Source organism: Poecilia reticulata, chromosome 17, assembly GCF_904066995.2.
Source record: "Poecilia reticulata chromosome 17, P_reticulata-male-v2, whole genome shotgun sequence".
Classification (NCBI taxonomy): Eukaryota; Metazoa; Chordata; class Actinopteri; order Cyprinodontiformes; family Poeciliidae; genus Poecilia; species Poecilia reticulata.
In genome coordinates, this window is record NC_088846.1 from 29859598 (window position 1) to 29884200 (window position 24603).

The 24603-nt window shown below is 54.1% G+C and overlaps 3 protein-coding genes across 5 annotated transcripts in view; all 3 read right to left on the minus strand.

Moving 5' to 3' along the window:
- The window catches only part of klhl18 (kelch-like family member 18), a 13224-nt gene extending 6850 nt beyond the window's left edge, over positions 1-6374 (minus strand). Inside the window, exons 1-2 of the mRNA XM_081598174.1 lie at positions 5061-6374; positions 4543-4791 (exon numbers count right to left, since the gene is read on the minus strand). Of these exons, the coding sequence (XP_081454300.1) occupies positions 4543-4791; positions 5061-5189 (378 nt within the window). The 5' untranslated portion in view covers positions 5190-6374. The remainder of the gene's footprint in view (positions 1-4542; positions 4792-5060) is intronic.
- On the minus strand, positions 6371-17126 carry puf60a (poly-U binding splicing factor a). Of its 2 annotated transcripts, none has more exons than XM_081598071.1 (11): positions 16818-17126; positions 16447-16545; positions 16273-16359; positions 16151-16201; positions 15352-15513; positions 11337-11429; positions 9981-10194; positions 9671-9861; positions 7331-7442; positions 7039-7259; positions 6371-6973 (listed from the first exon to the last, which is right to left on the minus strand). In XM_081598071.1, exons 1-11 carry the CDS (start codon positions 16962-16964, stop codon positions 6674-6676), a joined length of 1677 nt encoding a protein of 558 aa, XP_081454197.1. In that variant the 5' UTR covers positions 16965-17126; the 3' UTR covers positions 6371-6673. The 2 variants fall into 2 exon arrangements, with proteins under 2 accessions (XP_081454197.1, XP_081454198.1); XM_081598072.1 differs by having other exon boundaries at positions 16730-16864.
- Positions 17127-17249: 123 nt separating this feature from the next.
- Positions 17250-22587, minus strand: afg3l2 (AFG3-like AAA ATPase 2). Of its 2 annotated transcripts, none has more exons than XM_008402683.3 (17): positions 22264-22587; positions 21783-21879; positions 21522-21599; positions 21096-21205; positions 20869-21021; positions 20728-20802; positions 20524-20648; positions 20181-20454; positions 19945-20082; positions 19719-19872; positions 19544-19651; positions 19350-19475; positions 19156-19266; positions 18969-19084; positions 18694-18894; positions 18423-18617; positions 17250-18293 (listed from the first exon to the last, which is right to left on the minus strand). In XM_008402683.3, the coding sequence occupies exons 1-17, from the start codon at positions 22585-22587 to the stop codon at positions 18048-18050; spliced, it is 2631 nt and encodes an 876-aa protein (XP_008400905.2). In that variant the 3' UTR covers positions 17250-18047. The 2 variants fall into 2 exon arrangements, with proteins under 2 accessions (XP_008400905.2, XP_081454196.1); XM_081598070.1 differs by having other exon boundaries at positions 18385-18617; positions 22264-22472.
- Between the last annotated feature and the right edge of the window lie 2016 nt (positions 22588-24603).

Consider the following 24603-nt stretch of genomic DNA (forward strand, 5'->3'; position numbering starts at 1 on the left):
GATCAGACTGGGAACAGATCAGACTGGGAACAGACTGGGATCAGACTGGGAACAGACTGGGAACAGACTGGGATCAGACTGGGATCAGACTGGGATCAGACTGGGAACAGACTGGGATCAGACTGGGAACGGACTGGGAACAGACTGGGATCAGACTGGGATCAGACTGGGAACAGACTGAAAACGGACTGGGAACAGACTGGGAACAGACTGGGATCAGACTGGGATCAGACTGGGAACAGACTGGGATCAGACTGGGAACAGACTGAAAACGGACTGGGAACAGACTGGGAACAGACTGGGAACAGACTGGGAACAGACTGGGAACAGACTGGGACGGACTGGGAACAGACTGGGATCAGACTGGGATCAGATGGAACAGACTGGGATCAGACTGGGAACAGACTGGGATCAGACTGGGAACAGACTGGGATCAGACTGGGAACAGACTGGGATCAGACTGGGATCAGACTGGGATCAGACTGGGAACAGACTGGGATCAGACTGGGAACAGACTGGGAACAGACTGGGAACAGACTGGGATCAGACTGGGATCAGACTGGGATCAGACTGGGAACAGACTGAACGGACTGGGAACAGACTGGGAACAGACTGGGATCAGACTGGGATCAGACTGGGAACAGACTGGGATCAGACTGGGACGGACTGGGAACAGACTGGGATCAGACTGGGAACAGACTGAAAACGGACTGGGAACAGACTGGGAACAGACTGGGAACAGACTGGGAACAGACTGGGACGGACTGGGAACAGACTGGGAACAGACTGGGAACAGACTGGGATCAGACTGGGAACAGACTGGGATCAGACTGGGAACAGACTGGGATCAGACTGGGAACAGACTGGGATCAGACTGGGATCAGACTGGGATCAGACTGGGAACAGACTGGGATCAGACTGGGAACAGACTGGGAACAGACTGGGAACAGACTGGGAACAGACTGGGAACAGACTGGGAACAGACTGGGAACAGACTGGGAACAGACTGGGAACAGACTGGGATGGACTGGGACGGACTGGGAACAGACTGGGACGGACTGGGAACAGATTGGGAACAGATTGGGATGGACTGGGACGGACTGGGACGGACTGGGAACAGACTGGGAACAGACTGGGAACAGACTGGGAACAGACTGGGAACAGACTGAAAACGGACTGGGAACAGACTGGGAACAGACTGGGAACAGACTGGGAACAGACTGGGAACAGACTGGGAACAGACTGAAAACGGACTGGGAACAGACTGGGAACAGACTGGGAACAGACTGGGAACAGACTGGGAACAGACTGGGAACAGACTGGGAACAGACTGGGATGGACTGGGATGGACTGGGATGGACTGGGAACAGACTGGGACGGACTGGGAACAGATTGGGAACAGATTGGGATGGACTGGGACGGACTGGGAACAGACTGGGAACAGACTGGGATGGACTGGAACAGACTGGGATCAGACTGGGAACAGACTGGGAACAGACTGGGAACAGACTGGGATCAGACTGGGATCAGACTGGGATCAGACTGGGAACAGACTGGGAACAGACTGGGAACAGACTGGGAACAGACTGGGATCAGACTGGGATCAGACTGGGATCAGACTGGGAACAGACTGGGATCAGACTGGGACGGACTGGGAACAGACTGGGATCAGACTGGGATCAGACTGGGAACAGACTGAAAACGGACTGGGAACAGACTGGGAACAGACTGGGACGGACTGGGAACAGACTGGGAACAGACTGGGATCAGACTGGGAACAGACTGGGATCAGACTGGGAACAGACTGGGAACAGACTGGGAACAGACTGGGATCAGACTGGGAACAGACTGAAAACGGACTGGGAACAGACTGGGAACAGACTGGGAACAGACTGGGAACAGACTGGGAACAGACTGGGAACAGACTGGGAACAGACTGGGATCAGACTGGGAACAGACTGGGATCAGACTGGGAACAGACTGGGATCAGACTGGGAACAGACTGGGATCAGACTGGGAGACTGGGAACAGACTGGGAACAGACTGGGAACAGACTGGGAACAGACTGGGAACAGACTGGGAACAGACTGGGAACAGACTGGGATCAGACTGGGATCAGACTGGGATCAGACTGGGAACAGACTGGGATCAGACTGGGAACAGACTGGGAACAGACTGGGATCAGACTGGGATCAGACTGGGAACAGACTGGGAACAGACTGGGAACAGACTGGGAACAGACTGGGAACAGACTGGGATCAGACTGGGATCAGACTGGGATCAGACTGGGAACAGACTGGGATCAGACTGGGAACAGACTGAAAACGGACTGGGAACAGACTGGGAACAGACTGGGAACAGACTGGGACGGACTGGGAACAGACTGGGATCAGACTGGGAACAGACTGGGATCAGACTGGGAACAGACTGGGATCAGACTGGGAACAGACTGGGATCAGACTGGGATCAGACTGGGAACAGACTGGGATCAGACTGGGAACAGACTGGGAACAGACTGGGAACAGACTGGGAACAGACTGGGATCAGACTGGGATCAGACTGGGAACAGACTGGGAACAGACTGAAAACGGACTGGGAACAGACTGGGAACAGACTGGGAACAGACTGGGAACAGACTGGGATGGACTGGGACGGACTGGGAACAGACTGGGACGGACTGGGAACAGATTGGGAACAGATTGGGATGGACTGGGACGGACTGGGAACAGACTGGGAACAGACTGGGATGGACTGGAACAGACTGGGAACAGACTGGGACGGACTGGGAACAGACTGGGAACAGACTGGGATCAGACTGGGAACAGACTGGGAACAGACTGGGAACAGACTGGGAACAGACTGGGAACAGACTGGGATCAGACTGGGATCAGACTGGGATCAGACTGGGAACAGACTGAAAACGGACTGGGAACAGACTGGGAACAGACTGGGATGGACTGGGACGGACTGGGAACAGACTGGGACGGACTGGGACGGACTGGGAACAGATTGGGAACAGATTGGGATGGACTGGGACGGACTGGGAACAGACTGGGATGGACTGGAACAGACTGGGAACAGACTGGGACGGACTGGGAACAGACTGGGAACAGACTGGGATCAGACTGGGAACAGACTGGGATCAGACTGGGAACAGACTGGGATCAGACTGGGAACAGACTGGGATCAGACTGGGATCAGACTGGGAACAGACTGGGAACAGACTGGGAACAGACTGGGAACAGACTGGGAACAGACTGGGATCAGACTGGGATCAGACTGGGATCAGACTGGGATCAGACTGGGATCAGACTGGGAACAGACTGGGATCAGACTGGGATCAGACTGGGAACAGACTGGGATCAGACTGGGAACAGACTGGGAACAGACTGGGAACAGACTGAAAACGGACTGGGAACAGACTGGGAACAGACTGGGAACAGACTGGGACGGACTGGGAACAGACTGGGAACAGACTGGGAACAGACTGGGAACAGACTGGGAACAGACTGGGAACAGACTGGGACAGACTGGGAACAGACTGGGAACAGACTGGGATCAGACTGGGAACAGACTGGGATCAGACTGGGAACAGACTGGGAACAGACTGGGAACAGACTGGGATCAGACTGGGATCAGACTGGGATCAGACTGGGAACAGACTGAAAACGGACTGGGAACAGACTGGGAACAGACTGGGAACAGACTGGGAACAGACTGGGAACAGACTGGGATGGACTGGAACAGACTGGGAACAGACTGGGACGGACTGGGAACAGACTGGGAACAGACTGGGAACAGACTGGGATCAGACTGGGAACAGACTGGGATCAGACTGGGAACAGACTGGGATCAGACTGGGAACAGACTGGGATCAGACTGGGAACAGACTGGGATCAGACTGGGAACAGACTGGGAACAGACTGGGAACAGACTGGGAACAGACTGGGATCAGACTGGGATCAGACTGGGAACAGACTGGGAACAGACTGGGAACAGACTGAAAACGGACTGGGAACAGACTGGGAACAGACTGGGAACAGACTGGGATGGACTGGGACGGACTGGGAACAGACTGGGACGGACTGGGAACAGATTGGGAACAGATTGGGATGGACTGGGACGGACTGGGAACAGACTGGGAACAGACTGGGATGGACTGGAACAGACTGGGAACAGACTGGGAACAGACTGGGATCAGACTGGGATCAGACTGGGACGGACTGGGAACAGACTGGGACGGACTGGGAACAGATTGGGAACAGATTGGGATGGACTGGGACGGACTGGGAACAGACTGGGAACAGACTGGGATGGACTGGAACAGACTGGGAACAGACTGGGAACAGACTGGGAACAGACTGGGATCAGACTGGGATGGACTGGGAACAGACTGGGACGGTCTGGGAACAGATTGGGAACAGATTGGGAACAGACTGGGATGGACTGGAACAGACTGGGATCAGACTGGGACGGACTGGGAACAGACTGGGACGGACTGGGAACAGACTGGGAACAGACTGGGACGGACTGGGAACAGACTGGGATGGACTGGGACGGACTGGGAACAGACTGGGAACAGATTGGGAACAGATTGGGAACAGATTGGGACGGACTGGGAACAGCTTGGGAACAGACTGGGAACAGACTGAATGTGTACCTGGGGTCCATGCCCTGCATCAGGATCTCGTCCTGCTTGCGCTCCACCATGTCGTTGGTGAACATGGCGTGGAAATACGGGATGGACGCGGCCAGGACGATGCGGTGAGCGCTGAACTTATGCTCCCCGACCTGCAGACACGATCCGGGTCAGAACCAGAACCAACGGACCTCCAGCTTCATTTAACAGCTGTGATCTGATCGATGAAAGCCGATTAGTTGCTAAGCAATAGGTCAGGTAATCCACTTCCTGTCTACTGACAGGTGTAATCACGTGATCCGTCACCTATAATCAATACATCAGCTGTTTCTCAATGGTCTGTCCTGTTAGCCAGTTAGCACCGAGTTAGCATTCCAGCAGCTCGTGAGCTAACCGCAGCCTCGCGCGTCTCGCTTCTTACCTTGAGGGTGACGTCACACAGCTTGCCTTGACGTCGGATCTCCTCCATCACGACGTACCCTCTCGCGGGCAGGTCTGGGACGGAGAAGTGGACCAGGTCCTCGAGTTCTTCGCACACGGAATCTCCCATGATGACCTGGAGGCGGACCGAGTCCTGCGAGCCGCCGTACGCACACTTCCGGCGTAGCGGGCAAGACTTCAAAATAAAAGCTGTGAGCCAGTCTGGTCCGTTTCTACCGCTGAAAAGTGCTGCTCAGCTCTGGAGGTTCGGTTCATCTGGACTTTATCCCGAACTTGCAGCTCAGAACAAATATTCATGATCCGGTGTCGGGTCTGGTTCTGGTGTTCGGCTTCCTGAAGCTTTGAACCGTGTTAGTGTGAAAACTTCCTCCCAGCCGAGGGCGACCCCTGCTGGCCGGAAGGCGGAACTGCAGCCTGGTGCTGCGGTCCATCTTCTCCTGGTCCGGATGGGTTCTAGTCTGGACAAAACCGCAGGAAGGCTGAGCAGAACCGAATGACCTGGTTCTTCTGGGTCGAGCTTCTCCAAAGAACCCAGAGCAATCCAGATATTAACGCAGATCAGAACCAGATGGGCTCGGTTCTGACCCAAGGCTTCTAACAGTCCTGTTCTCAGTCAGGTTCTGATCCTCTCCTGGTTCTGGTTCTGGAAACGCCAGGTCAGCAGGTCTCTGAGGGCCCGATTGTTTCCGACTGGTCCAGAAACACTGAGGCCATCTAGAACTTCATGGACCAGCAGCAGAACCAGTTCTGTCATGAACACAGAACTGGATCAGAACCGGATCTGGGTTTGGACCTGTCATGACGCTGAGCTCAGTTCTGATTTTAGGGAGAACGGACCGGACCAGAACATGTTCTGCAGTTGGTGTGAGAACTTTGGTTCTGACCCAAATGAACTCTGACCTCTCTATCTACTGATGGCGAACAGAACCTTTCCAGAACCGGTAAAGGCGAGCAGCTGGATCCGGTTCTGGAGGCCGATCAGAACTTTGTGGAAGCCCCAATGTTCACCCGGTCCTGCAGAACCTGATCCGGCCCAGGTCCGGTTCCGGAGTGATTTTATTCCAACTTTCTAAAACAGAAAACAAAGACAGCAGAAGAACCAGAACCAGCCGCTCCAGAACCCATTTGGTCGGCCAGTGGATCCGGACAGAACCCGGGTCATCATGACGACGCAGCGGGACCAGAGGTTTCCGGTTTGGACCGGGTCGACCCAGGTCAGTGGATGGTTCTGATCAGACCGGGTCCGGTGGATCCGGTCCAATCAGCCAATCAGAGAGCAGCTTCACAACATTTAAACAGCTGGAAAACATTTATTCATTTGGACCCGGCCCGGTTCTGTTCGGTTCTGAGAATTCATGTCGGGAACGTTCAGGTTCGCCCATCCAGGAGAACAGAGGCCGGTTCCGGTCCGAACCCAGCCACAGCAGTCCCGTCCGAACCAGAACCACTCGCTCTTCGTTCCCCGACCCGGATGGAGCCGGTTCCGGTCCAGAACCGGATCGGCAGAACGTTCGGTTCTGAGAGGAAGCCCGTCTCGGCTCGGTCCGACGCAGCCTGCAGGAGAAGAAGCGTTTCCATGGAGACGGGCAGGTTCTACGCCGACAGGTCGCTGGCGTCGAAGCGGTCCTGGTCGTAGACCTCGGCGGCCACCTTGCGGCCCCCGAACCAGCGGTTGTTGAGCGCCTGGATGGCGCGGTTCCGGTGCGCCGCCTCCGAGAACTCCACGAAGATCTTGACGATGACGTCGGCGTCGTCCTCCTCGCCCTGCCGCTCCTGGTAGATGATGACCCGCCGCACCTGGCCGAACTTCCCGCACTCCTCCGTCACCTCGCCCTCCAGGTCGTCGTCGATGTCCTCGGGGCCCACCATGTTCCTCAGCACCATGACGGTGGACTGGGGGCAGAGGGCAGAGGTCAGAGGTCGGGGCCGAGGCCTCGTTCCGATCGGGTCGGGCTCACCTCCTGCTTGCGGAGCAGCTTCCTCATCACCATGTGGCGAGCGCTGCTGCCGCTGATGCTCATGTGCTCCTGCTCGCTGAGCGGCTCCGACGCCGCCTCCTGCTGCGCCTCCAGCTGAGACTCCGCCTCCTTCCTCCGGGGCTCCGAGCCCGATGGAGGCGTAGCCAGAACCGGGTTCACCAGCCCCACCTGCGGCAGGCCGGGGCGAGCCGGGGTCACGCCTGGAACGGCAGCCGGCAGTTAGCGGCACCGGATGGAGGGAGGACCGGGAGGACCGGCGGGGCCAACTCACCTGTGATGACTCCCGGTGCCTGGGCGGCCATGACGGCCTGCGGGAGTCCCAGCTGCTGGGAGAGGAGCGCCGGGCCGGCCAAAGGTCCGAGCAGCGAAGCTCCAACCGGATCCTGACGAACCAGAGAAACAATGAGGCAGTAGGAACACCACTGGCCACGCCCACTGGCCACGCCCACTGGCCACGCCCACTGGCCACGCCCGCTGGCCACGCCCACTGGCCACGCCCGCTAATATTAGCTTTAGCGCTGGGGGTAACACCGGGTTCAGCCCCGCTAGGAAGGCTCACCCAGAGTTAGTTCAGTTTGAACAAGGAGCCAACGTTAGAAATAAAACATAATAAATATATTATAACATTCACCAGTTTACACAGGTGGCAATGACTGTTGTTAATATGTCGAAAGTAAGATGGCTCCCAAATCTCCCGCTTTAGTTTGGAAGGTTTCAATGTGAGGAAGAAAATGAGGAGACGGATTCACTGCACAGGATGAAGCTGGAATCTCTCTGAATCAGGGGCGGATCTACTGGGATCTACTGGGATCTACTTGCCACCCCAGCTGGCGACAATGAATTCAATAAATAGTTATGGCAAAATGGACATTAAGCGCATGAATATCTTTTTTCCGACAACATTGAATGCACCACAATGTAACCTGTAAAAGTTCAGAGGAGGACAGAGCAGGAGGCAGCAGCATTGATGTGGATGAATACAGGTACGTACAGAGGGGGGGGAAGCAGGAAGCAGGATAATTGTTTCCTAATTATTCAATGAAACAAAATAACCTCAGTTAAGTAAAATAAAATTGTAATGATTTCTTTTTTAAAAACAAAAAGTTTGTTTAAAAAACTTTATTTTAATTAAATAACTAATTTTTGTCTCGTGAACTTAAAAAGTTTTTTACCAAACATAAACATTTATTTGCTCACATCAGAAATCTTCATGAGACGACTGTGATTTAAATGTTTAAAGTTAGTTAAGCTAAACTCAGCAGCTTTTCTCATGGTGACATTAACTATTCAATATGTGTCTTTTTCCTGCAGTCCAGTTAAAGTTTGCTGCAGCTCTGCTGTCCTGACCGTCTTCATCTCCACTCAGCCAACAGGCAGATCTGTTATAGATTACAGTCACTGAACGGCTGCATTGAGCCCTAGTTTATATTTTAATAGTGTAATTATGTAAAGACTAAATATGTCTGGTGGTCCAGCTCTGAGTTACATATCCGGATAAATTGCTGGTTTGAATATTGAAAAACTTTCCTATAACAAAATGCAGAAAGAAATTACTAATAAAATATCTAACATATGCATAGAGTTATGCTCTATATGGAGATGTTTGTTAGCTTTGATTGTTTATGTCACATTTTAGTAATTTATCAGTTTATTAAACTGAAAGCTGTTTGTTAATATCCTAGAAGGAGGTTAGATCTTTTCTTGACCTGCTGACCCTTAGTGGCCTCTGCACGGCCCTGGATGGATATAAATGACTGGACTGAACTGCAGCACTGTGAACTGCAGCACTGTGAACTGCAGCACTGTGTGTGAACTGCAGCACTGTGAACTGCAGCACTGTGTGTGAACTGCTTGCTTATGCAGCTCAACAATCCTACCAGGTTCAAAGTCAGGGAGCTTTTTGCTTCTGCCATCAGGAGGTCTTGACATGTTAAAGACTTGACAGAAAATGACATGGAATCCAGATTTTTGCACAGATTTTGGCTTTTATAGACTATAGTCTGAAACTTTTGATCAGATAAAAAAATCATGTTTGAGTGTAAATGCAGTTTTTAATAAATTCCCCTCTAAAGTTCTTGTCTCTTACGCTGATTTCTTCCTTTAACATTGTGAAGTTCTTAGAACCTTCTTCAGATCCAACAGAGCAAAATAGAGCAGATTTTGATCAGGAGTGTAAATAGTAGCATATGCCATCATGCTGAAGCAGTGGCGCCCCCTGGAGGACGCAGGATAGAAAACAGCCAGGCCTGAGGATATAAACAACCGCTGTCGTTTTGTCTTTAGTTCTTGTTTCACTGGATATTCTTTAAGAAATGAACATTCATAACAAGCCATAAAGGCATTTAGAGAATTTATATTCCTATGGTTATTTGATGCATCTGACGACAGATGTCAGTTCTCCTGCGATGCTGAACATGTAAACATTCCTCTTATTGACCTGAAGCAACTGTAAAATGTTCGACATTAAACTCAAATCTTCAGATCTCCGTTGATGGAATCAAAAATAAAATAAATTATTTGCTTTAGATTGTCATATTCATCAGAATATTTACCCTGATTCTCCTCCATAAGGCCTGGCTCTGCCACTAGCCCCTGACCCTCCATGGTGTACCTGAGCTGTGATCTTGGCACTGGCAGCAGCTGCAGCCACGGCGGCGGCCGCAGGAAGTCCTCCAGCAGTGGTGGGGGTGAGGAGGGGCATGGGCGGAGTCACGGCCTTCCCCACCCTAAGGTACTGCCCCCCAAGGTCGAACAGGTTCATGGAGGCCACGGCGTCCAGGGCCGACTGAGCCTTGTCGTACTCTGGACACACAGAGGACAAGCTGGATTCAGGCAGCGAGACGCTGCATGGCGCCCTGAGGACGCGGTGAGACGCCGACCCCAGAGGACCAGAGCGGTCCCTGACACCTGGCCGGCCTCACCAATGAAGCCGTAGCCTTTGTGGCGCCCGGTGGTGGGCTCGCGGGCCAGCATGCAGGACTTGATCCTGCCGAAGGCCTCAAAGACGCTCTTGATGTCCTCGTCGGACAGGTCGGGGTGGACGGACGCCACGTAGATCCTGTTGAAGGCCCGCGCTTCCTCCGCCAGCTGGTCGATGATCGGCTGAGCCTGGCCGATGTTGCTGGGCCGGCCGACCTGCAAGACAGCGCGCAGGGATAAGCGGACGGCCGCGGTGATGTCACGTGACCACCCGGCCCCTCCCTGCTGCCGGCGAGGGGCGTGGCCTCAGCGCTCAGATGAAACTCCACTGGGAAACGCTGAACTGGGATCAAATGTTGGGTTTTGTGGGTTCAGTCCTTGAGGCTGCGGGTCGACCACGATCGGTTCCCTGCCCACATTTAGGCACCTCAAAGGGTCATGCACTCTCAGTCCAGATCAGGGACCTTGAGCCACAGGGACCATCTCTTATGGTGGGTGTAAGGTGTATGCGGTGTATGCGGTGTGCTCCAGGGCGCCACCTCTTGGTTTGTATGTGCTGCGTAGAATATGACTAGCGTACTCCAGTGGGCTCCATCTGAGCTGGGCCCAGATGGAGCTCGTGGTGTTTTGTTATGTGGGCTGGTTCTCCTGGGCATCACTGGCTGGGAAGCCTGCTTTCCTCTTTTCTAAGGCACCTTAACGTTACTGGTTAACTGGTTAACTGGTTAACTGGCTTACTGGTTAACTGGTTAACTGGGTGGTTCCGGTTCTGCCCTTTCAATGGTCAGAAGTTCACTGATGGCAACATTTTTCCTTCCCTTTGATTTTATTTTGGGTTGGATTGTAGAACAAACTACAACTTGAAACAGGAAATAAAGACCCAGAAACATATACAGACAGGAACCGGGCCGACCAGGAACCGGGCGACCAGGAACCGGGCGACCAGGAACCGGGTGACCAGGAACCGGCCGACCAGGAACCGGGCGACCAGGAACCGGGCGACCAGGAACCGGGCCGACCAGGAACCGGCCGACCAGGAACCGGGCCGACCAGGAACCGGGTGAAAAGGAACTGGGCCGACCAGGAACCGGGCGACCAGGAACCGGGTGACCAGGAACCGGGCCAACCAGGAACCGGGTGACCAGGAACCGGGCGACCAGGAATCAGCCGACCAGGAACCGGGCGACCAGGAACCGGGCCGACCAGGAACCGGGCCGACCAGGAACCGGGTGACCAGGAACCGGGTGATCAGGAACCGGGCCGACCAGGAACCGGGCGACCAGGAACCGGGCCGACCAGGAACCGGGCCGACCAGGAACCGGGCGATCAGGAACCGGGCGATCAGGAACCGGGCCCACCTTGATGTTCCTCCCTCCCAGAACCACAGAGTTCATCTGTTCCAGAGCCAGCTGGGCCGCTTCAGGAACCTCGTACTCCACGAAGGCAAAACCCTGCAGAGACAGAACTGATCAGGGAACCAGAGAGGGAACCAGAGAGGGAACCAGAGAGGGAACCAGAGGGGGAACCAGAGGGGGAACCAGAGAGGGAACCAGAGAGGGAACCAGAGGGAGAGAACCAGAGAGGGAACCAGAGAGGGAACCAGAGAGAGAACCAGAGAGGGAACCAGAGGGGGAACCAGAGAGAGAACCAGAGAGGGAACCAGAGAGGGAACCAGAGGGGGAACCAGAGAGGGAACCAGAGAGGGAACCAGAGAGGGAACCAGAGAGGGAACCAGAGAGAGAACCAGAGAGAGAACCAGAGAGGGAACCAGAGGGGGAACCAGAGAGAGAACCAGAGAGGGAACCAGAGGGGGAACCAGAGGGGGAACCAGAGGGGGAACCAGAGAGAGAACCAGAGAGAGAACCAGAGAGAGAACCAGAGAGGGAACCAGAGAGGGAACCAGAGAGAGAACCAGAGAGGGAACCAGAGGGGGAACCAGAGGGGGAACCAGAGAGAGAACCAGAGAGAGAACCAGAGGGAGAGAACCAGAGAGGGAACCAGAGAGGGAACCAGAGAGAGAACCAGAGAGGGAACCAGAGAGGGAACCAGAGAGAGAACCAGAGAGAGAACCAGAGAGGGAACCAGAGGGGGAACCAGAGAGAGAACCAGAGAGAGAACCAGAGGGAGAGAACCAGAGAGGGAACCAGAGAGGGAACCAGAGAGAGAACCAGAGAGGGAACCAGAGGGGGAACCAGAGAGGGAACCAGAGAGAGAACCAGAGAGGGAACCAGAGGGGGAACCAGAGAGGGAACCAGAGAGGGAACCAGAGGGGGAACCAGAGAGAGAACCAGAGAGGGAACCAGAGAGAGAACCAGAGAGAGAACCAGAGGGGGAACCAGAGAGAGAACCAGAGAGAGAACCAGAGAGGGAACCAGAGAGGGAACCAGAGAGAGAACCAGAGAGGGAACCAGAGGGGGAACCAGAGAGAGAACCAGAGAGAGAACCAGAGAGGGAACCAGAGGGGGAACCAGAGAGAGAACCAGAGAGAGAACCAGAGAGGGAACCAGAGGGGGAACCAGAGAGAGAACCAGAGAGGGAACCAGAGAGAGAACCAGAGGGGGAACCAGAGGGGGAACCAGAGGGGGAACCAGAGAGAGAACCAGAGAGAGAACCAGAGAGGGAACCAGAGAGAGAACCAGAGAGGGAACCAGAGGGGGAACCAGAGGGAGAGAACCAGAGAGGGAACCAGAGAGGGAACCAGAGAGAGAACCAGAGAGGGAACCAGAGAGGGAACCAGAGAGAGAACCAGAGAGAGAACCAGAGAGAGAGAACCAGAGAGGGAACCAGAGAGGGAACCAGAGAGAGAACCAGAGGGAGAGAACCAGAGAGGGAACCAGAGAGGGAACCAGAGAGAGAACCAGAGAGGGAACCAGAGGGGGAACCAGAGAGAGAACCAGAGAGAGAACCAGAGAGGGAACCAGAGGGGGAACCAGAGAGAGAACCAGAGAGGGAACCAGAGAGGGAACCAGAGGGGGAACCAGAGAGAGAACCAGAGAGGGAACCAGAGAGAGAACCAGAGAGAGAACCAGAGGGGGAACCAGAGGGGGAACCAGAGAGAGAACCAGAGAGAGAACCAGAGAGGGAACCAGAGAGAGAACCAGAGAGGGAACCAGAGGGGGAACCAGAGAGAGAACCAGAGGGAGAGAACCAGAGAGGGAACCAGAGAGGGAACCAGAGAGAGAACCAGAGAGGGAACCAGAGGGGGAACCAGAGAGAGAACCAGAGAGGGAACCAGAGAGAGAACCAGAGAGAGAACCAGAGGGGGAACCAGAGGGGGAATCAGAGAGAGAACCAGAGAGAGAACCAGAGAGGGAACCAGAGAGAGAACCAGAGAGGGAACCAGAGGGGGAACCAGAGAGAGAACCAGAGAGGGAACCAGAGAGAGAACCAGAGAGGGAATCAGAGAGGGAACCAGAGAGAACCAGAGGGGGAACCAGAGAGGGAACCAGAGAGAGAACCAGAGGGGGAACCAGAGAGGGAACCAGAGAGAGCGAACCAGAGAGGGAACCAGAGACAGCGAACCAGAGAGGGAACCAGAGAGAACCAGAGGGGGAACCAGAGAGGGAACCAGAGAGAGGGAACCAGAGAGGGAACCAGAGAGGGAATCAGAGAGGGAACCAGAGAGAGGGAATCAGAGAGGGAACCAGAGAGGGAACCAGAGAGGGAATCAGAGAGGGAACCAGAGAAAGAACCAGAGAGAGAACCAGAGAGAGAACCAGAGAGGGAACCAGAGAGAGAACCAGAGAGGGAACCAGAGAGGGAACCAGAGAGAGAACCAGAGAGGGAACCAGAGAGAGAACCAGAGAGGGAACCAGAGAGGGAACCAGAGAGGGAACCAGAGAGGGAATCAGAGAGGGAACCAGAGAGGGAACCAGAGAGAGAACCAGAGAGAGCGAACCAGAGAGGGAACCAGAGAGAGAACCAGAGAGAGAACCAGAGAGAGGGAACCAGAGAGGGAACCAGAGAGAGAACCAGAGAGGGAACCAGAGAGAGCGAACCAGAGAGGGAACCAGAGAGAGCGAACCAGAGAGGGAACCAGAGAGAGCGAACCAGAGAGAGCGAACCAGAGAGGGAACCAGAGAGAGAACCAGAGATAGAACCAGAGAGAGGGAACCAGAGAGAACCAGAGGGGGAACCAGAGAAAGAACCAGAGAGAGGGAACCAGAGAGGGAACCAGAGAGAGGGAACCAGAGAGAGGGAACCAGAGAGGGAACCAGAGAGAGGGAACCAGAGAGGGAACCAGAGAGGGAACCAGAGAGAGAACCAGAGAGAGGGAACCAGAGAGAGGGAACCAGAGAGGGAACCAGAGAGGGAACCAGAGAGAGCGAACCAGAGAGGGAACCAGAGAGGGAACCAGAGAGGGAATCAGAGAGGGAACCAGAGAGAACCAGAGGGGGAACCAGAGAAAGAACCAGAGAGAGAACCAGAGAGAGAACCAGAGAGGGAACCAGAGAGGGAATCAGAGAGGGAACCAGAGAGAACCAGAGGGGGAACCAGAGAAAGAACCAGAGAGAGAACCAGAGAGAGGGAACCAGAGAGGGAACCAGAGAGAGAACCAGAGAGAGAACCAGAGAGAGCGAACCAGAGAGGGAACCAGAGAGAGAACCAGAGAGAGAACCAGAGAGAGGGAACCAGAGAGAGAGAACCAGAGGGGGAACCAGAGAAAGAACCAGAGAGAGGGAACCAGAGAGGGAACCAGAGAGAGAACCAGAGAGAGGGAACCAGAGAGAGAGAACCAGAGAGGGAACCAGAGAGGGAACCAGAGAAAGAACCAGAGAGAGAACCAGAGAGAGGGAACCAGAGAGAGAGAACCAGAGAGGGAACCAGAGAGAGGGAACCAGAGAGAGAACCAGAGGGGGAACCAGAGAAAGAACCAGAGAGAGGGAACCAGAGAGGGAACCAGAGAGAGAACCAGAGAGAGGGAACCAGAGAGAGAGAACCAGAGAGGGAACCAGAGAGGGAACCAGAGAGAGAGAACCAGAGAGGGAACCAGAGAGAGGGAACCAGAGAGAGAACCAGAGGGGGAACCAGAGAAAGAACCAGAGAGAGGGAACCAGAGAGGGAACCAGAGAGAGAACCAGAGAGAGGGAACCAGAGAGAGAGAACCAGAGAGGGAACCAGAGAGGGAACCAGAGAAAGAACCAGAGAGAGAACCAGAGAGAGGGAACCAGAGAGGGAACCAGAGAGGGAACCAGAGAGAGAACCAGAGAGGGAACCAGAGAGGGAAACAGAGAGGGAACCAGAGAGGGAACCAGAGAGAAGAGAGAGAACCAGACAAAGAACCAGAGGGGGAACCAGAGAGGGAACCAGAGAGAGAGAACCAGAGAGGGAACCAGAGAGGGAACCCTCAGGTTGCCTCTTGTCCTCTTGGACCTTGTGCTTCATGGTGACTGAGTCCCAGGACATGTCGATGCTTTTGATTGGTCCAAAGGGGATGAAGGCCTGCCTGATGGTGTCCTCGCCCAGCTCGTAGTAGATGGAGCCCACGTAGACCCGGCACATGATGGCCAGAGCTCGCTGGCGCTGCGCTGCCACCTGGTGGACGGGAGGATCAGAGGGAGCAGGTCAGCATCCACCAAGGTTCACCCAGCCTGGTGGTCTGTCTGCCACCCAGACCCACTTCAGTCTGAACGTTTCCCATATTTCACCCATAAACCCACCTGTTCACCGTCCAGCTGTGGCGCTAAAGCTAGGAGTAAATCTGAACAACATCTGAAATGAAGTGATGGAAGCAGTCTGAGTCAGTGCTCACATCCCAACCCACCACTGCTGGTCCGACTCCAAACAGAACCGGATCAGAACCAGGTCAGAGGCTCCAGCCAGTGCTCCACTAAAGGCCTCTGCTGTTACGTTCTACCAGCTTCCTTCGTCTGCGGACCGTGTCGCTCTCAGCAACTATAAAACCCTTCCAGACAGCCGCCATCTTTACAGTCGCAGACAGAGCGTTGCTCGTCACGGCTACTTCTTTCGTCATTTGCGGTCGGAAACCGTTCACACATAAGTCTGACTGCGCCGCAGTATTTATTATGAGCATGAACCACTACGCAGGAAAGACCGGATTTTTAGAGAACATGGAACATCAAGAGCTGCTGGAAGAGGGAAACCTGAGAGCTGCTGGAGGATTAGATCCTGCCAACAGAACTGGGCCTGAACAGAACAGAACCATACTCACCGACTGCAGCGGCGACAGAGCGTCTCCTAAACCCATGGTCAGAGGAGCCATCTGAGGGACGAGAACAGACGACCCTTAACTATCACAGAGGAGGTAAAGGGGGCGTGGCCTCTGGGAGTTACCTGCAGGCTGGTGAGCTGCTGCTGCTGCACCAGCGTCTGCTTCACCAGCACGCTCTTGATGCTCTGCTCCATAGCGTACTTTTTAGCCTGCAGGGAGAACCCACAGAGCATTTAGCGACCAGAACCACAGGTTCTGCTGCTGGTTCTGGTTCTGACCCGTTGCAACAGACTGACCTTCTGCAGCGCCTCCTGCTGGTTGGCGGTAAGCGGAGGCAGGCCCAGCTTGGGGGTGGGGGCGGTCTGTCCGTTCTCCATGATGAGAGGCGGGCCTCCCTGTGAACCAATCAAAACACACCGACTGCTGATGACATCATCGATCAGAGGTGGCTGCAGCTGATTCAGACACTGGTTAACTAACCCACCGGTTAACTGTTCATTAACCTACTGACTGGGACCTGGTTATTAATGAACAGTTCACTGACCTGCTGACTGATTTATTTATGAACAGTTCACTGACCTGCTGACTCCAACCAGGGTGTCTAACAGCTCTCGAAGCTCCAGGCCTGTTAGCATTAGCTTAGCTTTCATCCAGTTCCGGTTCTTACCGCAGAAACCGCCGCAGCCATGCAGCTTCCTTCCGGCTCCGCTGCCGACCCACTCCGCAATTCTTCGAACTGCTTCTCCGGATCTTTGAAGTTATCTCCGACCGAACCGAACCTAAAACCTGCAGACAGTTCTTCAAGTACCAGCATCTGTACGCTGCCCGGAACACAACAACGCTACACATGACGTCACTTCCTCTGAGAGGAAATTTCAGAATAAAAGCCCTGATGACTCAGTTTGGTCGGGTACAGCTGAGGTTGGTCCGGCGGTACCAGGGGACCTTATGACGTCACAGTGTTACGTGTCAGCATAGGTAGAAGCTGGAGCTCAAAGAACGTTCTGGAACCAAGAACGTTCATCTGTTAGCTTGTGTTCTGATGTTTTCCGTTATTTGTTTAATCAGAGATGTGGAACCGAGCCATCAGAACCAGAACCAACATATACACCTTTATTATAACACATCATTTTACATGTTTACACACAGCAGGCTGAGAACTCATCCTTTTAGAACCCAGACCCGATCAGAACTGGTTCTGATCCACTTTAGTTATGAGCTGGAACCACTCCAGGAGTTTACCAGAACCAAACCGTCCAGACGTCTGTTGCTTCTGCGGCTGTGACCCGGATCGGTCCGGATCAGAACAGAATCAACAGCAGTTTCCAGTCAAAGGTTCTGCGGCAGGCTGTGGAACACCAGCAGGAGAACGTCCTTTGCAGAACCTTACAAAACCATACAGAACCTAAAAGAACCTTGGTCTGTAGCTTCTAGAAGTTTCCAGTTCCAGACCTGAACCGGACCTCTGAACCCGGCTGTCTGGTTCTGGTCTGTTGGAGCAGAGAAGCGTCTAGAGGCTGCAGAACCGTGGTTCTGGAGGGCCCAAGTTGGAAATCCCGCTGTGGGACCGGATGCTGGACCCAGTAGAACTCTGGACCAATGGTTTCCCCATCAGAACGGTGCCAGATGTTCTGGTGGAACATTTTCCTCACAGCTGGAGAATATCTGCTGAGGTTCTGAGGAAAAAACCGAGTCTGGGTTCTACACAGATACACATGGAGAGGTTCTGTTTGGTTCTGATATGTTCTGGATGAGCAGAATGAACCTGGTTCTGGTTCATGTGAAGCTGTGTGGGTTCTGTGGAGCATCAGTAGTGTTCTGATGAAGAACAGCTCAGGTGAGAATGTTCGGAACCTGTGGAACAGATCAGAACCCAACAGAACAGTTCATGGAGGTTCTAGAAGGGCATGCCTCCAGAGATCTGGCGGGCCACCTGCTCCTCTGGGCTCTCCTGGTTCCGGTCCTGGTTCCGGTCCTGGTTCCAGTCCCTCAGGCCGTCCGGCAGCGCCGTGTCCTCGTCCTCGCCACCCGTCCCTTCCACCAGCTCCTCGTATGTCGAGCGCTCTGCAAACGGCCGCCGACCCAGAAGCTCCTCCATGTCCTCTTTGGACAGAACCTCCCGCTGCAGGAGCCGCTGCGCCACCTGCAGGACAGCACAGGAACCACAGTCACAACCAGAACCGGAACCACAGCCTCCCACTCCACTGAGCCCAGAGGAACCAGAACCAGCCTGCCTTGCTGGGATTCCACGGGTGACGGACCATGGCGGTACCTTGTCCACTTCGGCCTTCTTGTCGGTCAGCAGCAGCTGGGTTCTGCGGTACGCCTCGCCAATCAGGGTCCGGACCTCAGAGTCGATGAGGCGGGCCGTGGCCTCGCTGTACGGCTTCTCCAAAACCATCTCGCCCTGCCGCGGCAGGTCGAAGGACACCTGGCCCACCTTGGGGTTCATCCCGAACTGGACGATCTGCGGGAGGACAGCAGCGAGTCAGACGGACCGGACCCAGAGGAGTTAGGAGTCTCTGCCAGGTCGAGCAATTCACCTGTGCGTAGGCACTCTGGGTGACCTTCCTGAGGTCATCCTGGGCCCCAGTGGTGACCCGGCCGAAGAAAATCTCCTCTGCAACGCGGCCCCCCAGCGTCATGCACATGCGGTCCTGCAGCTGCTCCTTGGTGTACAGGTACTGCTCCCTGGGGAGGTACTGGGCATAGCCCAGCCCCCGACCCCTGGGGATGATTGACACCTGCACAGGCAGCAAAGCATTAGAACCCGGCCATGCCAGCAGATCCAGACAGATCCAGACAGAACCTGGCGGACCTTCAGCAGCGGGTCGGCGTGCTCTAGGAACCAGCCAGCCACGGCGTGACCAGCCTCATGGTACGCCACCGTCTTCTTCTCCTCCGGCTGCAGAACCTGGGTCTTCTTCTCCAGACCTCCAGGAGACAGAAAGTTTACAGAACCGGAACCAAAACCTGACGCTGCGCTGGTTCTGTTCGGGTCTCACCTCCGATCACCCTCTCGATGGCCTGCTCGAAGTGCTTCTGATTGATGGTATCGGATAGGTGGCGTGCGGCAATCAGTGCCGCCTCGTTGCACACGTTGGCGATGTCGGCGCCTGCCAGGCAGCAGTAAAGACAATCCACACAAATGACCTGAGGCTCAGACACACCCGTCACCTGACTGGTCACTCCCATCTACCTGAAAATCCAGGCGTGAGGGCAGCCATCTTCTTGGCCAGAGCATCTTTGTCCAGGTCTGTGCTGAGCTTCAGAGGACGCAGGTGGACCTTAAAAATGGACGCCCGTCCTTTGATGTCAGGAGGACCTGAAAGGAAAGAGAGCTTTGTCACCAGCTCACCTGGCTGATAATTAACTGCCCAGTCTCCCGCTCACCGATGTAGATCTGCCTGTCGAAGCGCCCAGGCCGCAGCAGGGCCGGGTCCAGGATGTCGGGTCGGTTGGTTCCGGCCAGAACCACCACATTGGTGGCGGTGTTGAAGCCTGGGGCACAGAGTGGACAGTGAGGCACGGCCCGGTGGACCTGTGGTTCTGCGGAAGCGGGACCCACCGTCCATCTCCACCAGTAGCTGGTTCAGCGTGTTCTCCTGCTCGCTCTGGCCTCCAAAGTTGCCGCGGCCACGCTTCCGGCCCACGGCGTCGATCTCATCGATGAAGAGGATGCAGGGCGCGTTCTTCCGGGCCATGACAAACAGATCCCGAACCTGCATGGAGTGGAACGTCAGAGGAACCTCAGAGGAACCGCTCTCCAACCCACTTCCCCGGCGGCACCCTACCCTGGCGGGGCCCACTCCCACGAACATCTCCAGAAACTCGGAGCCGTTCACTGTGATGAAGGGAACGTTGGCCTCGCCTGCTGTTGCCTTGGCCAGCAGTGTCTTCCCGGTTCCTGGGGGTCCGGTCAAGATGGCGCCCTGCCACACAACATAACCGCTGATCCGGGGCAATCCATCTGTGGCCCCACCCTCCACCAGCCTGAAGGAACCCCAACCTCACCCTGATCCCGCCTCACCTTGGGTATCTTGGCACCCAGGTCCTGGTACTGTTTGGGATTTTTCAGGAAGTTGACAAACTCCATGATCTCCAGCTTGGCCTCCTCACACCCCGCCACGTCTTTGAACTTGACGTCGATCTCATCCTTCAGGATCTTTGCAGTGGTCTCGCTGACGCTGAACAGACCCCCCATGCCGCGGCCCGGCCGGCCCCCACCCGCTGGCCCACGCCGCAGCATGAACAGCAGGAAGCCGATGATGAGCGCCGTGGGCAGCATGCTGAGCAGGAACGACCTGTGGGGAAGGACCGCAGGGTCAGGGTTGGGGTCGGGGTGAAGGTCAGGTGGCAAGGTCGTGGCTCACCCGTCGCTCTCGGTGGAGTACACCACCGGCAGGCGGTTCTCGCTCTCGATGCCCAGCTCGCTCTGGGCCGTCTCCAGGTTTCTCTCGAAGGTGTCCACGCTGCCAATGTTGAACCAGACGTACTGCTGCAGGTGGAAACACAGGGGGAGGAGTCAGTGGTGGTGCTACGGGTACCTGAGGCCCGAGCCGGCCGATGGGACGCACCCCGTCCAGCGGCGTCTTCCCCGGAGAGAACGCCACCCTGACATAGCGCTTGTTGACCACCTCCAGCCGCTCCACCTGGAGGGAAATCACCAGTTAGAGCTGCAGACTCTGAACCAGGGCGGACACAGGTGAATTCCTCACCGCTCCTTTGGACAGGTAGTTGTTGACAAAGTCCTTCCAGGTGACCTCACGACCTCCGTCCCGCAGGAAGAAGTAGTAGGTGATGGCGGTCCAGAACGCCACGCCGGTCAGCAAGTACAAGCGGAACTCCTTATCGTCCCAAGGGACGTCGCCCTGGAGAGAGGAGCAGCTGAGACACCTGGACAGGTAACACCTGGGACCCGCCGTCCCCTGATCAGGTGACTGACCTTCTGCAGGCGGCTGTACCAGTGGTTCTCCTCCTTGCGGCCGCCTCGTTTCCCTCCTCCGGACCCGGATCCTCCGGGCTTCCCGGACGGTTTCTGGGCAGGTTTGGACTCTGAAACGGGTCAGAACCGGCTGGGCTTTGAGCATGCTTGGTTCGGAGAGTCAGGATGAAGTCAGAACATCCATCATCATGGAGGTTTTAGCTCTGATTCATGTAAAGTGGACTGGAACCGGTCCTAACCTGGGTCACTGGTTTACCTGTGGTAAGCCCCGCCCCTAAACCAAAACTCTCAGGTTGTTTCTGAAGGAAGAGAACCGTTTTGGAGGTTCTGACCTGAAGGACCACGGCGCCATCAGAGACCCTGTTCACCAGACAGAGCCGCGGTCTACAGATTCACCTGTCTCCAGCTGCGCATGCTCAGACTCACCTGTGTCTTCTTTACCTTTAGCTTCCGGTTCAGAGGTTCTGGCCCGGTTCTGACTCTCTGGGAAATATTTCTCAAATCCTGAAAGGAGAACAAAAACGGTCTGAACGCACGTTCGTTTCCATGGTGACCACCTCCGTCGTCCTCAGCGGGAACACGTCATCTCAACGATTCAGTTCACCTGAGAGGCCGTGGAGCCATTCTTAGAACTCCGACCCATGTTTGCCCAGGTGAGGACAGAACCAGAACCGGGTCCCCACTCACCTTTGGGCGGTTTGGAGCTCAGGATCCTGGAGGCTCCCAGCAGCTCGCTCAGCGGGTCGGGTCCACTCCGCACCCGTCCAGAACCGGCTGGAGACACCTGAGAGGGCAGGAGGGTCCACAGGTTGGCTTAAACAACTCAAGTTCCGGATTCATGGGTTGCGGACCCATTCATTTAGATCAACAGAACTGTTCTGGACGGTGCGGGTTCGGACCAAAGCGCATCTGACCCTCAGAATCACTCTACGATGAATACGTAATCAATGTCGTCATCAGTAACCCAGGCTCTGACGTCACAGGATTCGAGCGAAAACAGAGGATACCTGGCTTACGTCACACCTCTATAACAGGTGAAAACGTCAGTCAATCCGCTCAGATTACCACATGTTTTTGAGTTCGGTGCGGGCTCTGAGCGGCTTCCCGAACCGAACCGAACCCAAGCGGAGCGGGTCAAGGTGAGCCTGTCGTTCCGCCCCCCACCTACCGTCCTGGCTGGAGCTCCGCAGGGCCGAAGCAGCAGCCGGACCAGGCTCCCGCAGCCCGCAGGCAGCCGTAGGTACCGGTGGGCCATGGCGCTGAGGCTGGGCGGGGTTCTAAACACGGAGCGGGTCCAAAACAAACGTTCCGTAATCATCCAGCGGCGCCGACATGTTTCCTCCACGCCTTCTTCTTCGGTTAGAGTTTGGTAAAGATGACCGCGCCGCCTGCAGGCCCTAAAGGGAACAGCGGAGAAGGAGGAAAACCCTCTTCCGCCCTGGCTGCTACTGGAGCCGCCATATTCGTCAGGTAAATCTGCCACATTCTCCATCGATTAAAATGTGTCTAAATGTGTCAGAGTCCAAGTTTCGATCCACCAGGCGGATGTCCTGTCTGGGCCACAGACCACTGCATGGTGCGCTTCATCCCCGCTGAGGAAACAGTTCATCAGCTGCCTGTCAGTGAAACAGGCTCCTCAGGACACTTCTGTCCTCAGCCCGCTTTACTGTCTCTTGTTTTATTCAAGTTTTTTTATTATTGGAAAGTATGCCAGGAAGTATGCCAGGGGTGTAGATTTCCACAGTAAACACATTGGTGTGAAAAATAAACAGAATAGAGAGCAGATATTACAGACATGACAAGTTAAACATATTCAGAGATCTACAACATTCATATGCTTTTACAGCTTTTTTGTTCATAATAGTGGATAAATAAAGTTCGATTTCCTTAACCAAAACTGTAAAAAAAAAAAAAGGTGAAAAAGGTGAAGATGATGAAAATGTACATTTTAGAATATGACATTTGCCAAATATAATAATTAGATTGATTGCCAGTCTTTTGCCTGCATTTGTACCATGAAAACCATAAATAATATGCTCATACCTCAGGGAATATTTAGCATCAATATAACAATTTATAAAGATATTACACTCTTTCCAAAAATGTTCTTGATAAGACATTTCCAGAATAAATGACTAATTGTTTCTGGATGCTAGTCGGGGTCTTTTGTTTGAATATATTTCATCATATTGATTAGTAGGACAAATGCGATTACAGTTCACAAGAGATCTTTCATTTTGTTATTTATGGAAGGTTTCTGGTGATGAGTCCACCTTTTCCCATCAGGGACAGAATCTTTCCAGCAGAAAACAGATGAAGGTTCAGGAATAATGTAGAACGAATAGTTCTGTTATTCTTACAAGACAAACACGCTACTCACTTCAACAAGGCTTTATATTCATCAACATCATTTATAAAGAGTTCACATATGGCCTCTCCAAACTCTCCCTGTGTGTGTGTGTGTGTGTGTGTGTGTGTGTGTGTGTGTGTGTGTGTGTGTGTGTGTGTGTGTGTGTGTGTGTGTGTGTGTCTCTGTGTTGCCCTGCGACAGACTGGTGACCTGTCCAGGTGACCCCGCCTCTCGCCCGGAACATTAGCTGGAGAGGCAGCAGCACCTCCTAGAAAATGGATGGATGGATGGATGGATGATGGAGTTCACATATTTTATTAGTTACAGCATCAAACACAATATCATGCTCTTTAGAAGTTACAGTGAGTTTATATTGAGTTTGAACTCATTATAACTGAGTAAACACCCATTTTGTTTAATGACCCACAGAAGGATTTTTATTGTCGAACCATTTAGGATAAAATAAAGATTTATTTTTGTGAAGGTTCATCCATCCATCCATTTTCTAACACCTTGTCCCTCAGTGGGGTCAGGAGGAGCTGCTGCCTCTCCAGCTAACGTTCCGGGCGAGAGGCGGGGTCACGGACAGGTCGCCTGGACAGGTCACCTGGACAGGTCGCCAGTCTGTCGCAGGGCAACACAGAGACACACAACCATGCACACACACACTCTCACCTAGGGACAATCTGGAGAGGCCAATTAACCTGACAGTCATGTTTCTGGACTGTGGGAGGAAACTGGAGTACCTGGAGAAAACCCACCATGCACAGGGAGAACATGGAGACTCCATGCAGAAAGACCGGGAATCGAACCCAGAACCTTCTTGCTGCAAGGCAACAGCTGTACCCACTGCACCACTGTGTGAAGGATATATTGGTTATTCCAGATGAAGAATTTATGGGGAGAAAAATGATGCTTACATATAAATACCAATGAAGAAGTGCTTGTTGGTGAAATGCAGCAAGTTTTTCTGGTATTTTCTCTACATTATAATTACAGAGGAGGAGGAAATTAAGACCCCCACACAGGAGAAAATGTAATTTGGGAAAGTATTCCAAACGGAGGATGAATTTTTTAGATACTACTTTAACCAATTTACTTTGAATGTATTATTTAGAGTGAAATCTAGAAAATCCTCCTTTTTCATGAGAATTCCCA

Bases quoted from the DNA above. Each gene is read 5' to 3' on its own strand.
- puf60a (XM_081598071.1), bottom strand. From the start codon at position 16,964: ATGCTGGTACTTGAAGAACTGTCTGCAGGTTTTAGGTTCGGTTCGGTC. The intron at 16,202-16,272 runs GTAACTCCCAGA...CTCGTCCCTCAG, and splicing joins AGCAGCTCACCAGCCTGCAG to ATGGCTCCTCTGACCATGGG. The intron at 7,443-9,670 runs GTACACCATGGA...CTGGTTCGTCAG, and splicing joins GTGCCAAGATCACAGCTCAG to GATCCGGTTGGAGCTTCGCT.
- afg3l2 (XM_008402683.3), bottom strand. From the start codon at position 22,587: ATGGAGAATGTGGCAGATTTACCTGACGAATATGGCGGCTCCAGTAGC. The intron at 19,267-19,349 runs GTAGATGGGAGT...GCTGCCTGGCAG, and splicing joins CCTCACGCCTGGATTTTCAG to GCGCCGACATCGCCAACGTG. The intron at 19,085-19,155 runs GTGAGACCCGAA...TGTCTCCTGGAG, and splicing joins CATCGAGAGGGTGATCGGAG to GTCTGGAGAAGAAGACCCAG.